The sequence below is a fragment of the Choloepus didactylus genome, chromosome 3 (assembly GCF_015220235.1).
Source record: "Choloepus didactylus isolate mChoDid1 chromosome 3, mChoDid1.pri, whole genome shotgun sequence".
In the NCBI taxonomy this organism is placed as follows: Eukaryota; Metazoa; Chordata; class Mammalia; order Pilosa; family Megalonychidae; genus Choloepus; species Choloepus didactylus.
In genome coordinates, this window is record NC_051309.1 from 118,004,671 (window position 1) to 118,022,150 (window position 17,480).

Sequence of the window (17,480 nt, forward strand, 5' to 3'; positions counted from 1 at the left end):
TGGCGTCTGCTGGTCCTTTGCTCCCAGGTTGTGTTTCAAAATGGCTTTCTCCAAAATGTCTCTGGGCTCCTCTCTTTCAGCTCCCGTGCATCCTTGCTTCTTTCTCCCAGGGCATTTCTCTCTAAGCATCTGGGGATCCTCTCTTAGCTTCTCTGGGGCAAACTCTGGGCTTTATCTCTTAGCTTAGCATCTCCAAATATCCTTCTGTCCAAATCTCCAAGCATCTCTAACTGTCAGCAAGCGTCTGTGTCGGCTCTTGAGTTCTCTTAAGTAATCCAGTGAACCAGTCAAGACCCACCCTGAGTGGGTGGGGTCCACACCTCTATGGAAATAATTTAATCAAAGGTCTCACCCACAGTTGGCTGAGTCACATCTCAATCAAGAGTTTCCACCCAAAAAGATTGGGTTAAAAGATCATGACTTTTGAGGGGGGCATAATATATACAAACCAGCACAGGGCAGAGCAGCAGTGTTGTAAACCCAGGAGAGATAGTAAAAAGTCAGTGTGATTAGGTCAGTTAACAAAAAAAAAAAAATGGGCATGGAACCTATCTGAGGCTACAGAGGCAAGAGAAAACTCAGTCCCCGCCCCCCCCCCCCCCCCCCAGGAGTTTGTGTTCTAGTAGAGGGATATAAACATGCAAACACAGAAAAATAGTCTGGTGTGGTAGTGTAAGGGACAGCTGCAAGGGGCCAGCAACCAAGGATACGTTATTTCATTCACCCGGTGAAGCTGGCATATCCTCTCCATTTTATCCATGATGACTGAAACATAACAACATTAATGTAAGTGACAGCACCTGAATTCAAACCCAGGTCTATCTGCTGCCAAAATGTGTCTCATTCCAGAACACCAAGCAAGTAAGGGGTATGTGAAAGTCTGTTTGGATTGCAGTACTTAGAAATAAATGGAAACCAAACTTGGTCAGGTTGCTAATGGGAAGTTGAAGACTTCCTGCTAAACAAACAATATTACTTTTTGCTATTCAGGATTTGGGGCACACAGTGCTTTGATCTAAAAATTTTAGTAGATAAAGAATGAATATTTATTATTTTTATGAGCATTGTTTTGTATGAAACAAATTTGGGGGAGTGGGAAGGACTAAATATTTGGGACAGCAAACATTTAAATGCCAGTAGTTAATTTACTCTGCTACCTTGATTTACAATGGTAACATTTGGGTGGAGAGTTGTAAAGAAAGAACACTCTTTTGTTCTTGTTTTATTTAGAATTTCTAAAGTCTAAAGGAATGTTATTATTGCAAGTACATAAAGAAAAAAACAAGGATTTAAATGCCTTTATAGAAGCTTAACCTCAGGGTGTTAAATGAGCAGAAGATATTCTTGCAGATTTCCTTTTAATATTCTATATATTTTTTCTTTTTAAATACCTTCCACCTTCAAATTTGTTGTTACAAAAAAGAGGTGAGGGCAGGGGAGGGGAGATGTGTTAGAAAGGGGCAAGCTGAGTTAAACAAAAGTTTAATCCAACAAAGTGAAGGGACTGGAGTGATGCTGGGTGATTTGGAGCAATGGAGACAGCAAGAGACTGGAGAGTTTTATTTGGGTCACTCAGATGGCTCGTCTCATACAGCCTGGGGCTGCTCAGTCCTTTCCTTGCATAGATACAGCGTGGGTAACCAAACAGCAATGAGCTTCAGCGTCTTAGGAACCTAAAATCCTAAAATCACATGTAGAGTGATCTGATGTTTAACGAGGGTCATCCAGAGGGAAATCATCTGATAGGTTTAGGAGGGACAGACTCTAGGTCTTAATGTTTCAAACATACCATTTGCCTTGATCAGATGTTATTTTTGAGTAAGAAAACAGTCTTTTCCGCTTAAAGAATCATTCTGAAATTTAAAAATACTCCAAATCCTCATCATTACCACAAGTGGTCAAAGGGAAGAAAAGATCCCACAGCTTGTGTTTTTCAGGGCCTATTGTTTTGTTTCAGATTTCATTGTACTTATGTTTTATTTGTCTGGCATCAATATCACAAGCAGAATGGTGTAGCTATGGTGATGCTTGTCGAATTTCTAATTTCGTGTGTAATACTCCTGGGCAGCAGGGCTGTGGGCAGGCCACACTCCAGAGCAAGGAGGAAGATGACATCAAAGAACCTGAAGACAGAGCACATTGACTTTTCTGATTCAAATTACTTTGTTTGGAAAAGAGTAAACACAATTACCTTAACAACTGAGCTGGGAGGCTTTGAGGGTTTATCACTACATTGTTTTCCTAAGGAGAGGGAGGGTGGGGACTGCACAGGATCAGAGAGAGGGGCTTAAGAAACCAGGTGGTTTTATTTGTTTTCACTTTCTTCTCTTCTCAGAAATGTTTGGGTAGTTGCAGTCCTCTGATTAAGTTCTTTAAAAAATTAACTTGATTAATTTTCCTGGTTTAAAATGGAATATTCATTATAGAAAAATTGGGTAAGCCAAAAGAAAAAAAAAATTGAGTTCCATCACCTATTCTCCTCTTGCCTTTGTCTCCCCAGCCACACTCTTCCCTGACAGAGATTTTTCTATGCATGTGTAAACACACACACATACACACACACACACACACACACACACACACCACACCATATGAAAACAGGTTAAATTCATTGTTCATTGTTTGTCCTTTTTTAAAGTTAAATTTATCCTGGAGGTCGTTCACTCTCAGTTGCTATAGAGTTGATTCATTCTTTTTATCTGCAGCATAGTATTCCATTATACGGATGTTCCCTAATTTATTTAACCTGTTTTCTACAGGTGAATATTTAGATAGCTTCCAATTTTTTTCTATTACCAATAATGTGGTGATTAATATCTTTGTATTTATATGATTTTGCAATTGCTGGAGTGTGACTGGAGGATATAACTAGAAGTAGAATAGGTAGGTCAGACAGGTGTAAGCATTTGTGTTTCTGATTTAAACTCCGTGGGCAGAGTTCTCTCCATAAAGATTATGCCAATTTATATTTATGCTCACCAGCCATGTATGGGAGTTTCCTCACACCCTTGATAACATAGTATGATATCAACCTTCTGGATCCTTGCCAATCCGGAAGGTGGAAATTGTAGTTTAATGTGTACTTCTCTTATAAGTAAAGATGAGCATCTTTGCATAAATTTGAAGAGCCCATTGTATTTCTTTTTCTGTGAATGTATGTTCATATCCTTTGACCATTTTTCATATTGATTTGTCATAGCTTTTTATATAGTAATAAAATTGACCTTTTGCCTGTGATGTGAATTACAAACATATATACCAGTTTGCTGTTTGTCTTTTGCTTTGTACAGTTATATTTCCATGTAGAGAGTTTTATTTTTATGTAGTCAAATATCTGGCCCTTGTCTTTTATGGTTTAAGGATTTTACATTACACTTAAAAAGGCTTTTCCCCAAATGGGTTGTTTTAAAAAATCCTTCCATGTTTTAGCTAGTTTATCTATGAATTCATATTTGATCCATCTGGAATTTATTTTGGTGAAAGGTAAAAAGTAACAAAAACAGCTTGATTAATATTTTCCAGATCACCACCCATTTGCCTTAATGGTGTTTATTGGATAATCAACCTTTTCATCAATGTTTTGAAATATTATTAGAATATTTAACTTACGTCATGAATTTGGGACTATTTCTGGACATTTGGTTTCATCCATTTGATCAGTTTTTCTAGTCATATACCAGTACCACTTTACTTTAAAAATTGTAGTTTTATTATGTATTTTTTTAATCTGTTAGAGCTTGTTCCTTCCTATTAGTCTTCTTTTACTGTATTTCATGGTTATTCTTGCTTGCTTATGGATGTGGAAAGCAGCTTGTCTAGTTCCCCCACAATAATCTTAACACTTTTTTTTTGTTGTTGGAGATGTTAAATTTACAGATCAATGTAGGAAGAATTGGCATTTTAAGATAAGTTTTTATATGATAACATGGTATTCCTTGCCTTTTTTTTTTTCTTTTTCATTTTGTATCTAGTGGCAGATTCTTTTAATATCCATCCCAGTAAAGAAAATCCTTCCTAATGAACTACTGGCAAGAGGATGAGCTTCCTGGAGCATTATTCAGACAGAGTAGGATTTTGTATATTTCCTGTATATTTCTTATCTTTGAGAAATGTTTTTCTATTTATCTAAATATACATGGTCAATGATTTTGCACATATTAGTATGTGCAATGATTTGCACATATTAGTAATATATGAAAACATTAAAAAATATTATGCTGCATGGTTTTCGCGTATGGATATGATAAGAGGCTTGTATGATGATTTTCTGGTCTCTCGCTTTCTCTCTCTCTCCCTCCTATTCTTATATTTGAATTTTATTTTACTGGACTTTCTAAAATAAATCTTTTATTTTGGAGGAATTTTAGATTTACAGAAACATTGCCTTCCTGTGTTTGCATGCTTCCATTAGTTTAACCTAAATATATAAAAAAGACAAGTCAACTTTTTGTATGCCTTTGTAATCTCTCTCTTTCAAATACTATTGCTAAGGATGTTATGGCCATTTTGATGAAACCATTGCTTGTTAAATTGATAAATAGGTTCTTTGTACATACCATCCACATTGGCCTAATCTATAAAGATAAGCAGTATGGTTTAGTAATGAAATGTATGGGGTCTTAAAAATCTGAGTTTGAATCCTAGCTCAGCTACTTACCAGCTCTAAAATCTTGGGCAGTTACTTAATGTCTCTGACCTTCAGTTTCCTTCTTTGTAGAATGGAGTGATAAAAGGCACTCCCAGAGACAGTAGAGCCCTAGTACATAGAAATTTCTAATAATAGGCAGTTTTTATACACGGACCATCTCCCATCACTCCTGTTTTCAATAAACTTCCTATCCACCACATCCGTTGGGACCAGAGCTTGGAAACTAACCTAATTTTAATGCTGGAAGGAACAGGTCTGGGAAGAAGTTTGGGTACTATGGTGGGTTCTGGGCAATTGCAGAGACTGTGCTGAACTCCATCCAGCCTCTCCTCTTTCCATGCATTGCTAGTTTATTCTGTCCTGAATGTGGTTTTCCCGGGCGTGCTGGCAGAAAGGATGGAGTTGGTTCAGATACACATGGACGGTGGAGGAGTGCTGACCTGAAAGAATTGCCTCCTTTCTTTCCAGTGGCTCTGGCACTGTGTACAGCTGCAGTGCTTGAGTGTGTTTGTCCTGGTGGCCATTGCCAACTGGGGTGGCGCTCACAGGCTGGATTCCAGGTGAATCTCTAGCTGTGTGTTCTGGGGCTGCGGCTGTGGGGACCCTTAGAGAGCTTCTCTTAAAGGTAACCCTGGGTCTTTCTGGATGCCTCTTCTACACTCTGCTGCCAAAGGGAAATTTTCTAGTTTGCCTGGAAGCTTGTGGAAAACTCTAGAGAATGTGAGGAGGGAAGAGGTGAACTCCTTGGTCTGCTCTACAGCCCATCCTGAACTAGACAGAGATTCTAACTCAGAGTGTTTCTGGGAGATTTAATGTAATTAACATTTTTCGGTCAATGCTATTATCTCTGCAAAACTTCACACATTTTGCAATATGGAAGTAAGTGTTTCTGGCTTTACATAAAAAGGCCTTCATCTTAGCTCACATATTTCTTTATCTTGAGGTGATACTAATGATTTCTTCTTTTTTTAAAAAAAAATTTTTATTTTTTAAATTGTGGTTGTGCTGGTTTGAATGTATTATGTTCCCCAGAAAAAGCCATATTCTTTGATGCAATCTTGTGGGGCAGACATATTAGTGGGGATTAAGTTGGAATGTTTGGATTAGGTTGTTTGCATGGAAATGTGCCCCACCCAACTGTAGGTGATAATTCTGATAAGATAATTTCTATAGAGGCATGGCCCCACCCATCCAGGGTGGGCCTTGATCAGTGGAGCCATATAAATGAGCTGGCAAACAGAAGGAACTCAGTGCAGCTGAGAGTGACATTTTGAAAAGGAGCTACAGCCAAGAGGGACACTTGGAAGAAAACACAGGAGCTGCAGATGAGGGACATCTTGAAGATGGCCATTGAAAGCAGACTCTTGCTCCAGAGAAGCTAAGACAGGACAGATACCCCAAGTGCAGCTAAGAGTAACAGTTTTGAGGAACTGCAGCCTAGAGAGGAATGTTCTGGGAGAAAGCCATTTTGAAACCAGAACTTTTGAGCAGATGCCAGCCATGTGCCTTCCCAGCTAACAGAGGTTTCCCGGATGCCATTGGCCATCCTCCGGTGAAGGTACCCTCTTGCTGATGTGTTACCTTGGACACTTTATGGCCTTAAGACTGTAACTGTGTAACCAAATAAACCCCCTTTTATAAAAGGCAATCCATCTCTGGTGTTTTGCATTCCAGCAGCATTAGCAAACTAGAACAGTGGTTTTAAAATCCATATATATATCTTTAAAAGCTACGGTATTATGCAGGTTCTGAGTGGAAAATTCTTTATGAGAAAAACTGATCCTTAAGTTAGAAAGTTCTTCTTCTTTCTAATAATAATGTCCTCAATAATGTTTGGAAATGTTGCATAGATAATGCATAGTGTCCCTCAAGCTTATTTAGCAACAAAAATAATGCCCACATCCAGTAATAAATAATCCACATGCCTACAGAATTCTTGCAGACATATATTCTGTTCTGTTTCAAGGTCAGGAACATAAGAATAGAAGAGGTTGATTTTTGGCATATTATGACCGTGTAGAATAGATTGACAAATTTTTTCTTTGCTACAGTCTGTTTCATATAGAATACTAGTTAAAATTTTTTTACCACTTCTTTTCTAAGATGGGGTATGGATCTTTACATATTTGAGTATGAGTGTAAATTTTTGTTACAATATTTTGGAAAAGAAAGAAGCCTAATACATTCATTTCTGGCACTGCTTTCTTTTCCTTCTTCTGGGAAAACCAGTTCAGCTAATAAGGAAACCTCTCCACCCAGAGCAGAGCAAGATAAGGCAAGGTTCCAGAGAGAATAGCTGTTTACCATCAAAGCGAACTGAGTCCCACACAGGCATGGTATATTATACACAAAGAAGAAGGTAAATGCTCCATGGTTTTTACAAGTAATTTACTGTGCTTATATAAATGTACCAGAGCCTCTGCAATTCTTTCTGATCGTATTGCTTTTCTGTTGTTAAAAAAAAAACACAAATAATCAAATGTAATTAAAAAAAAAGGTTGGTTGTCTGGATTTTTCCCCCCAAATAGCCTGATGGGCTTCTGTTGTGTCAGAGAGGAGTCATTCATTCCACATGATAAATACCAATTTGGGGATTCCATATAATGGAAGTTGACTAGACTTTCATTTACTGAAGTGTCTTCGCTCAGTTTTCAAAAAGCAGACTTTTACTTGGAGTTATGTATTTCTTGAGTTAATTTATATTTTATAAATATGTGAAATTATTAATTCATTCTATCTGTAGCGTATGTGGACCCTGCAGCATATATGGCAGTGCTGTTATCTGTTGTAGGGATGCAAACATGCTCTTTGATGTGTTATTCTCGGGGGCTTGGGAGGATAAAGATGGAATACATACTCATTCAGCCCAGCTCTCCAGATGAGCTGAAAATGCAGCAGTGGGTTAAGTGCATTTCCATAGAGCAGTGATGTAACTCTCTAATCTGTACCCGTTGTAGATACCAGGAAATCCCAGAGGCCATAAGCGTGCTGCCCAGAGAACATTCCTTCAGAGCAGGGCTGGGAAGAGAAGCTCTGTCTTTAGAGAGTGGGAACCTCAGCTTGTTCCTGCACTGTGCCCCTCTAACAGCAGGACTCTCTCTGTTCTGCGCTCCGAGATGGGTCACTGGGCATCGCCAGCCCATGGATGTCCCTGCTTGCATGTGCTTGCCTTAGTGAACTGCCCTGCATGCACTGTGCAGCATGGGGTCTGCTGCCTGGGAAAAATGCCCAACATGGACACCACTACTACTGCTACCACTAAGATAATGCCAGCCTGTGTCAGATCCTGGTCTAAGGGTTTTATTTATATTAACTCACTTAATCCACAGTTTACGCATGAGGAAAGTGAGGTACCACCTGGTTACCTGTGTGCCTCTCTTACGCTCTAGCCCTGTTTTTGTGGGTGCAGACTGGCTTTTATGGTTTTGTCCATTGGGAATTTTTTCTTTTATTTATTAATTCATTCTTTCAGTTAGGAAATATGTGTTGAGAAATACTAGGAGACAAGCACTGTGTTGGGTGCTGAGGCCACTGTCTTGACCAAGACAGACATATCAGTGGCCCTGCCCCACAAAGCTTACAGGCTACTGGGAAAGGCAGATGGTTACAATAGACAGTGATAATGGTTAGGGAAATACTGGGTGCTGTGGGACAGCAAAGCAGGGGTTTCTAATCTGGCCTAGCGGCCAGAGTCATTTCCCAGCAGGGGAGTGGGAATTAGCCAAATGAAGAGAGAAGAGAAAATTGGTCTAGGCAGAGGGAACTCCAAGGGAGAGGGGAGTGGGAGGCCTGTGAATTAAAGGGTACAACGTGTTACCTGAGGAACTGAAAAACTGAGGCCAAGTCTGGAGCATGAAGTTGGAGGTAAAAAGTGGGAAAGAGGACCCTGGAGAGGTAGGCAGGGAGAGCTCGGAGGTGGAGGGTCTGGTAAGCCACTGAGAGTTTGGACTTGAAAGTCAAAGAGAGACCTCCAAAGGGTGTTAATCAGGGAAGTGAGGTGATCATATGCATACCATCAAAAAGATCTTTCTACTGCTCTGTAGAGGCAGAGCTTGGTCTGGGGAGACAAGTTACGTGGCTATTGCAGTCATCCCTGACCCTTGTAGACACTGCCTCAACAGCAGACACTCAGCACGGTAAACTACGAAGTGTGGACATTCCCCCAAAGGCCAGTGAGTGAGAATGCACGTGATTTATGCATCCAGGTCAGTCTGATCTAAGGTTCCAGCAGCCTGGGTGCTCAACTGGGGAGCGCTGGAGATAATGAGAATTCAGACACAAGGCCTTCGGATGTTTGATCACTCATTTGGTCATTCAATCAACAGTTCAATAACCTTGTTGCCACTCAAATTTTAATTCAATTAATAACTGATGATGACAGCTCCCATTTCTAGAGTGCTCACCAAGCATTGTTCTAGGCTGTTACATGGACTATCTCATTTATTCTTCACAACGACCCTCTGAGGTTGGTACTTATTTTTTCCCCATTTTCCAGTTAAGGGAGGTGAGGCAGAGAAAGCTTAAATGACTTGCCCGGTTCATACAACTGGTGTGCAGAAGGGGAACCAGGATCCCACTATATCAATGAGTGAATGAATGGGAAAAATCCACTGCTTCCTCTTATTGTCTCTAATAGCATGTGAGAATACTGTCTGATTGTGAACTTTTGGCTGACAGTGAAAGTTCACCACTATCTTCATGTAGATTATACAATTTATCTGTGGCCCGCTCAGTTCATCATCTGTGATGTGACTCAGACCCTAGAATGGAGAAAAAAAAAATACAGTCACTGACCTTTCTATGTTGTGGGAAGCATGTTGCACTTGGTCAGTCAGTTAGAACTGTGGGGAAAATGAAAATGTAAAAATAAGCCATTCTCTCATTCTTAAGGCATTTATATTTAACTTGGAGTGCACACACAACCACAAAAGTTAACGACATCCTAAGAAGCAGCCAGAGCTGTATTTATGGCTTTTCTTTACCTTAGGCACTTGTGCCTTTGTAGGCCCCCTTCCCACATAAAAAAAAAAGTTAAAATTTATATTTTACCCCTGTGTTGGTACAAAGACAAATATAATTCAGGTTTGATTCATTATTATATTCATTATTGTATAATAATATAACTATGAATATTTATAATAAATAAAATCTTATTAAATTATGTATTTGTTGAACAAATAACTAATAAAATATATTAAGATAATCAATAATAAATAAATAATGTATTTACTAAATAAATAATATTTATTAAATAAATAAATTTTAAAAGAAATTAAAATTAAAACTATTTGGGGGCCCTTACTGTGGCCTGTTGTGCCTGATGTAAAAATCAGCTTCCAAATAAGTGACATGGTGAGAAAAAATCAGAAGAAGAGATTGTTTTAATCTGAACTATGGCTCAAGGGGATTCAGAAAGAAAAAATGCACGGCCAAGGAAAGTCCAAAGTGTAGCAAGAAGGAGGAGGGGACAGGTGCATAGTGATAGAGACTGGAGCTCCCCTTTTGTCTGACACCAGCTGCGGAGTTTGGGGAGGGGATTGCTAGAAGGTACTGTGCAGGGTGAGACAGAGACCAACAGGGCCAGTGTGGGCAGGGAAGGGCCCAGGGGGAAGGTGGGGCCTGGTGTGGGCCCTGGGTGATGGCCAGGACCCTGAGAGCCAGAGAGTGGGGGCAGGGCGGCCTTGGGTAATGGCGGGTACAGAGGCAAGACTGTGCAAGGCAATCCGGAAAGGCAGATTAGAGCAGGAGGATGTGGAGGATACCATGCATGGTATCACACCCCGTGCATGCCAGGTTCATTCTGGTGTTCCTTCCTGTACTGCAGATGCTTCTGTTGTTAGATGGTCTGATGTCTGGCTCTGGATGTGAATTAGGTTTTCCTAATCAGATGCCTCTTGTACAACTTGAATCCGGACCTCAGTTAGGAAAAGCATGGTGTAAAGCACAATTTTACAAAAGAAAAAGCCCCAACGCTCACGTCTATTTCAAGCCTCTGCTTGCATCTAGCTAGTGAGCCAGGTCAAACGGCTGAGCCCAGAGTGAAAGAGGTGGGGCAGGCCACTGCAAGGTTAGTTGGCAAAGGGCACAGACACAGAGAGGGGTGAAGAACTTGGTCTATGAAGGTAATCCACCACAGGGAGTAACACGATACAATGCACATGTTGAAAGGACTGCTCTGCCGGCTGCAGGGGACAAGGGAGGAAGGGGAGAGAACAGGCAGGAGGCTCTGGCAAGAGTCCAAGTGAGAGATGGTGGTGGCTTAGAGCAGGGTAGTTATAATAGGGATGGTGAAAAGAGGTTGAATTCTGGATTATTTTGAAGATCGAGCTGACAGGACTTGATAATGGCTTGGATGTAAAAGATGAGGTGTGGAAAGGAATAAAAGACGACTTCTGGATGTTGGGTCTGAGCAAGCAGATGCCACTTCCTTTGAGGCCCAATTGTCAAAAAAAAAAAAAAAAGATAGGTTGCCGGTTGCATGGTGATTACATGAGTGTGCTTACTTTGTGGTAATTCATGGAGCTGTACCTACTGTGCATTTATTTGTGTGGTTTTCTATGTGTATGTTAGCTCTCACTAAAAAAGAAAAAAAAAGTTCAGCAGGAAGACGCTCAATAAATACTGAGCGTCACCCTCCCTATTTCCTCTAACTCACTCCCCTTGGCTCATAGATGCTTCTTTTGAAGTATCTATTGAATCTAATCTTTCTTTTCATCTCCCTTACTTGTGCTTCAGTTCAGACCTCTTGCTTAGGTAGTTGCAGTAGACTAACTTGTCTCATGGCCTCCAGCTTCCAGTCCATTCTCACATGGCAGTAAAATAATCTTTATAAAATAAATCTGATTATGGCTCTTTTCCACCCCAAATCACTTCCCTATAGAATGAAGTAAAAACTCTAATATATGATGCAAACCCCTAATTTTTCAGGCTTTGGCTTCTGTCTCTCTGGACCCTAATCTTCCACTGCTCTTTTCTTCTCTATCTACAGTGTAGCCAGCCTGGGCTATTGGCAGTTTGCTCAATGTCCTGGAGCTTGTGAGTGTGGGTTCGTCTACCTGGAATGCCCTTTTTCACTTGTTGGCCTGGATAAGACCTCACTCAATGACCTGGTCTTCCCCAGCAAAGCCTCGCTCTCTACTTTGGGCCAATGCTTGGCCTTCTACGTCCATGCATTGTTACACACTGCACACTACATTGTAATTATTATTGTTATTTTTAATTTTTCTAAAAATTTTATTTATTTTTATTGTGGTTATGCTTGCCATTAAAAATAGAGACTGCTTCACAAATTTGTGTGTCACCTTTGTGCAAGGGTTGTGCTAATCTTCTCTGTATTGTTCCAATTTTAGTATACATGTGGCTGAAGAGAGTACTGTAATTATTATTATTATTATTTTTTTTTAAAGAAGAAAATTCATTTTTATTTGCAAACGGCATGGTCATGTATACAGAAAGTCGTACAGAATTTATAAAAACAAAAAATTTCTAAAATCAATAAGCAAATTTAGCAAAGTTGCAGGTACAAGGTCAATATAAAAATCAACTTTATATTTATATACAAGTAACTACAGATTGGAAATTGATACAAAAATCTGTACAATTCACAAAAGAATCAAGGAACATAAAATACTTAGGGATGAATTTAACAAATTGGTGCACATCAGATCAGGTACAATGAAATATATAAAATATTTTGGCAAAAAGTTAAAGGAGATCTAAATAAACTGAAAGATATACCATGTTCATGGATTAGAAGGCTCAATATTGTTAAACTGTCAATCATCTCCAAATTGAATTTCTGCAATCCAAAAAGGAATTTTTTTTGTAGAAATTATCAGTGGATTCTAAAATTTATAAGGAAATGCAAAAGAATCTAGAACAGCCAAAAAATTTTGAAAAAGAAGAGAAAATTGGGGGGACTTAACATCATCCGATAGCAAGACTTATGATAAAACCACAACTATCAAAACATGAGGATATGAACATATACATAAATGCAACAGAATAAAGTCTTGAAATTGATACATACATATACAGTCAGTTGATTTTACATAAAGGTACCAAAGTAATCAAAAGGAGGAAAGGGGTCTTTTCAACAAATGGTGCTGTAAAAACTGGATATCCATATGAAAAAAAGAGAGAGGCAAAGAATGGGTGTTTAGTGCCTCCTAGTAAAAACCAGGGGTGTTAAAAATTCTACATTGAAATTAGCTTTACTGATGACATTCCTGTATATGATACACTCCCATGGGTACTCCCATATTCTCAACTGCCACCACAATCAAAATGAGGTCCACTTTTGACTCTGGAAAGACTGCATTCACTTGTGGTGACATTCCAATCAGAGCACAGTTAGTGACCACAGATATAACACTCATTGTTTCAAAAGCCAACTGCCACACGCCAATGTTAGCTGAAGGTTCTGAAAATGGGCGTTTGAAGACCCTGCACATTTTTAAGGCATCTGAATTGACTTCAGTGAAGTTATTTAACACAGCAAAGGCCGCTGCTAATGGGTAAACACAGGAGAAAAGGCTCACATAACCAAACTGCAGGAATAACTCCAAGTAATCATCGAAGGTACCCAAATAAGTACCCATTTCCTTTTCCAGGATGACTTGCTCATATAACGTAGCATCAATGTCTGCCTTTAAAGCTTGTACCTTCTTCTTCACCTGCATACCATGCTTCTTTTGGAGCCAATAAGGAAGAAGAGATTCTACAATTTGATTAATGATCTGCGAGGTAATCAGCAGAGTGGCCAGGCTCTGACGCAAAAGCTTCATATCCATCAGGACAAAAGCAATGTAAAAGAGTGAAGCAAAGCAGTTTAGAAAGTTGAACACTAAAACTTCCAGAATTAGATGATTCTGGTAGGCAGATTCCAATCTGTGATTCTCCCATGAAGTTAAAAACTCGGCAGCATAACGATACAGGCGGTTCATAATCTCAATCACAATGGCGTAGATGATGCTGGGCCACTCCAAACCACTGTTCTCATGCAGCGCCAAGGCCCAGGCCTCCAGGTCGAAGTAAATCATCATGACATACAGAGAGAAATAGAGACAGAGGCACACGAAGGGCAGAGAGACCAGGTAAATGCGCAACTGTCTCTTGTAACTGGAGTACGTAGGTTCCTCTCTGCCAGTGACAGGATTGATACCCAGAACCCCATGAAATCCTGTCCGGGGCTCCTCAAACTGTCTCTTCATGACCAACGTCCCCCACCTGTAGGTCATGCTGGCACAGCCACGCTTCCACACTTCCAGGATCACTGTGGACCAGATCAGGTTGAACGAGGCGAAAATCACATATTTGTCATAGTCTTCCCACGCAAACAAGTAGTAAGGCAATCCAATGACGGCCATGGGGATTAAGGCCAAAGTGAAATATTCCAAAAATCCGAAGTAAACAGCAATCGTTTCCCCGAAGTAGCGACGAATACTGTCTACAGGCTGATACTTTAAGGTAAACCGAGTGTACCAGGTGTCCTCAAGCTTCTTCAGGGCTTCATTATCATGCAGTGGAAACACCTGAATCACAATACCAGCGGTGAGCAATCTTCTCAGTAATGATTTTCCTGGATACAACTTTGTCTGAGGGTAACCAGGAATCATTTTTTCATCCTTAGCTCTAAGATTTTCAAGTTCATGCTTGATAATGAATTGACATTCTGCCATTGTAAGGAAATCATCATTGTCGTCATCAAAACCTTTGAAATTCTGTCGGGCTCCATATGTGAAGGCTCTCATGGTGTTGTCGTTGCATTCTTTTACCAAGCCCACTGCTTCTGCCCCCAGTAACAATCTAATCTGGGATGCACCAACAAGATGTAAGTTCTGATTTTCTAATGTTTCTTTCGCATATTTATTTAACAAGGGTCTAAATAACAGCTGGGCACCTCCATCTTTCTTTTTAGCAATAATTCTGCTTTTCAGCCATTCTTTGGTTTCTTCTTTGACATCCTGAGCAAGCTCTATGACTACCAAAGGTGTGAAAGAAGTCTCGTGTGTATCCAGAGCTGATAAGGTCACTTTCATCTTTGACAAACTTGCGGCCACCGCGGCGCTCCACGTCCTAATGGGCTGCCCGACAGAAAGCAAGACTGGGTGGCCGAGGAGGCGACTCTGGACTGTAATTATTTTTTTACCATTTTTTTCATTAGAGAGTTGTGGCTTTACAGAACGATTGTGCATAAAATACAAGATTTCCGTATACCATCCCACAACCAACATGGTATGGAATATTTGTTACAATTGATGATAGCACATTTTTTTTCCATTTTCTTTTCTTGTGAACTTTAACATATATACATAACAGTGATAACTTTCAATGTACGATTCCACAAGTAGTTAGACAGCAAATCTCAAAGAATATCATGGGTCACATTCCACAATTTCAGCCATTTATTTCCATTATTGTAAAATAGAACATACATATAGAAAGGTGTCATCTCTCGATGTATAGCTCAACAAGCAGTCATATAGATAATTTCAAAAATTGTTATGTGTTATAGTTCTACAATTTCAGTTCCTTCCTTATTATGCAGTACAAGGTATATAGAGAAAGGTGAAGACCTTCAAGGCACAATTCAACAAGAAGCTATAGAGCAAATCTCAAGGGAAGCTATAGGCTACAGTTCTACCATGTCATTTACCTCCTTCCAGTCATTCAGCACCCCAGCATCTAAAAAAAAATTATACATATATAATTATATAAAGTTTCAGTACTCATAGACCTTTGTTAAATCTTGTCTTGTTTGTTGCTACCTCTTGCTCTCACTTAATCTCTTTCTCCATCTTCAGGGGTGTCTAGGCAGTGAGCACCCTAACTTGTTCATATTAAAAGGGGGTGTCGACATTATGGGGAAAGGGACTCCATCTGAGAGTTGATCTTAAAGAGGCTGTTGCCTCTGGGTTTTAGGAAGTGTCTGGTATAGGAACACTCGGGTGGATTTAAGCTTCTGAAAGATAAAACTTAGTGAGTGCATCTTTTATAGAATATCAGGTAGGGAGCTAGGTATTTGGGAACTACTTTTGGTAAAGGCATGGCATGCTGTGGTTAATTGGAATGTCTAGCTGGAGCATGCATAAGAGAAACCTCCGGGATAGCCTCTTCACTCTATTTGGGATCTCTCAGCCACTGTGACCTCAGCTTGTTACCTTTCTTTTTTCCCTCCTTTTGGTCAAGTAGGCATTTTCAATCCCTCACTGCCAGGGCCAGGATCATTTCTGTGAATCATGTCCCAGGTCACCAGGGAAATTCATTTCCCTGGGAGTCATGTCTCTTGGATAGCACACTTTCATAATTGCACTATAATAAGTCCATGATTTAGCTTAGGGTTCACTGTTTGCAAACATAGTTTCATGAATTTTTTTTTTTAATTAGAGAAGTCGTGAGTTTACAAACCAATCATGCATAAAATACAGGATTCCCATACACCACTCCACCACCAACACTTTGCATATTTTTAAAAAACTTTTTGTTCTGTTACCATATATACAATCTAACATTTCCCCTTTTAATCACTTTCCAATATGTATTTCAGTGCTGTTAATTGTGTTCACAATTTTGTGCTACCATCACCACTATTCATTACCTAAACATTCCCATCATTCCAAATAGGAAAATTCTGCATTTTAAGCCTTGACTTCCCATGCCCTATCCCCACCCCTTTCCCTGGGAACCTATAGTCCAGATTCTGACTCTAAGAGTTTGCTTATTCAAATTATTTCAAGACAGTGAGATTACACAATATTTATCCTTTTGTGTCTGGCTTATTTCACCATATGATGTCTTTAAGACTCATCCATGTTGTCACATATATCATAACTTCATTCCTTTTCACAGCTGAGTAATATTCCATTGTACCTATATACCACATTTTTTAAAATCCATTCATCGGTTAATGGACATTTGGGTTGATTCCATCTTTTGGCAATTGTGAATAATGCCACTGTCACATGGTGTGCAAATGTCTGTTCATATCCCTGTTTTCAATTCCTTTGGGTGTATATCTAGTAGTGGGACTGCCAGGACATATGGTAGGTCTATGGTTAGCTTTCTGAGGATATGCCAAATTGTCCTCCACAGTGGCTCCACCATTTTACGCTGCCACGAGCAATGAATGAGTGTTCCTATTTCTCTGCATCCTCTTCAACACTTGTTATTTTCTGTGTGTGTGTGTGTGTGTGTGTTTTTAAATAGTAACCATTCTAATGGAAATGAAATTGTGTCTCGTGGTTTTGAGTTGCATTTCTCCAATGGTTCATAATGTTGAGCATCTTTTCATGTGCTTTCTGGCCATTTGTATTTCTTCTTTGAAAGATGTCTGTTCAAATCTTTTACCTATTTTTTAGTTTGAATCATTTTTGATGCAATTTTGTTGAGATATCTCACACGCCATATAATCCATCCAAAGTATACAATCAATGGCTCACAGTATCGTCTTATAGTTGTACATTCATTGCCACAATCAATTTTAGAACATTTATATTACTCCAAAATAAAGAAAAAAATGTAAAATATAATAAGAGAAATAAAAAAGAACACTCAAACTTTCCGATATCCCTTATCCCCCCCCCCCAATTATTTATATATTTTTTGTCATTATTTTATAACTTATCTGCTGATACACTGGTTAAAGGGAGTGTTAGTCACCAAGTTTTCACTATCACATGGACACATAATAAAAGCTGTATAGTTAGATGGTTATCATCAAGAATCAAGTCTACTGGACTATTGTTCAACAAATTCAGGTATTTCATCTAGCTATTCTAATACACTAGAAACTAAAACAGAATAGCTATATAATGTGTAAGAATAATCTCCA

General features: G+C 39.4%; 1 protein-coding gene and 1 non-coding gene across 2 annotated transcripts; both read right to left on the bottom strand.

The window, feature by feature from the left end:
* Positions 1-11,914: 11,914 nt before the first annotated feature.
* On the bottom strand, positions 11,915-12,021 carry LOC119530688. Its single transcript, XR_005216083.1, has one exon. It is a non-coding gene; the product is annotated as a U6 spliceosomal RNA (small nuclear RNA).
* Positions 12,022-12,585: 564 nt separating this feature from the next.
* On the bottom strand, positions 12,586-14,712 carry LOC119528759 (anoctamin-10-like). Its single transcript, XM_037829029.1, has one exon. The coding sequence runs from the start codon at positions 14,686-14,688 to the stop codon at positions 12,862-12,864; it is 1,827 nt and encodes a 608-aa protein (XP_037684957.1). The 5' UTR covers positions 14,689-14,712; the 3' UTR covers positions 12,586-12,861.
* Between the last annotated feature and the right edge of the window lie 2,768 nt (positions 14,713-17,480).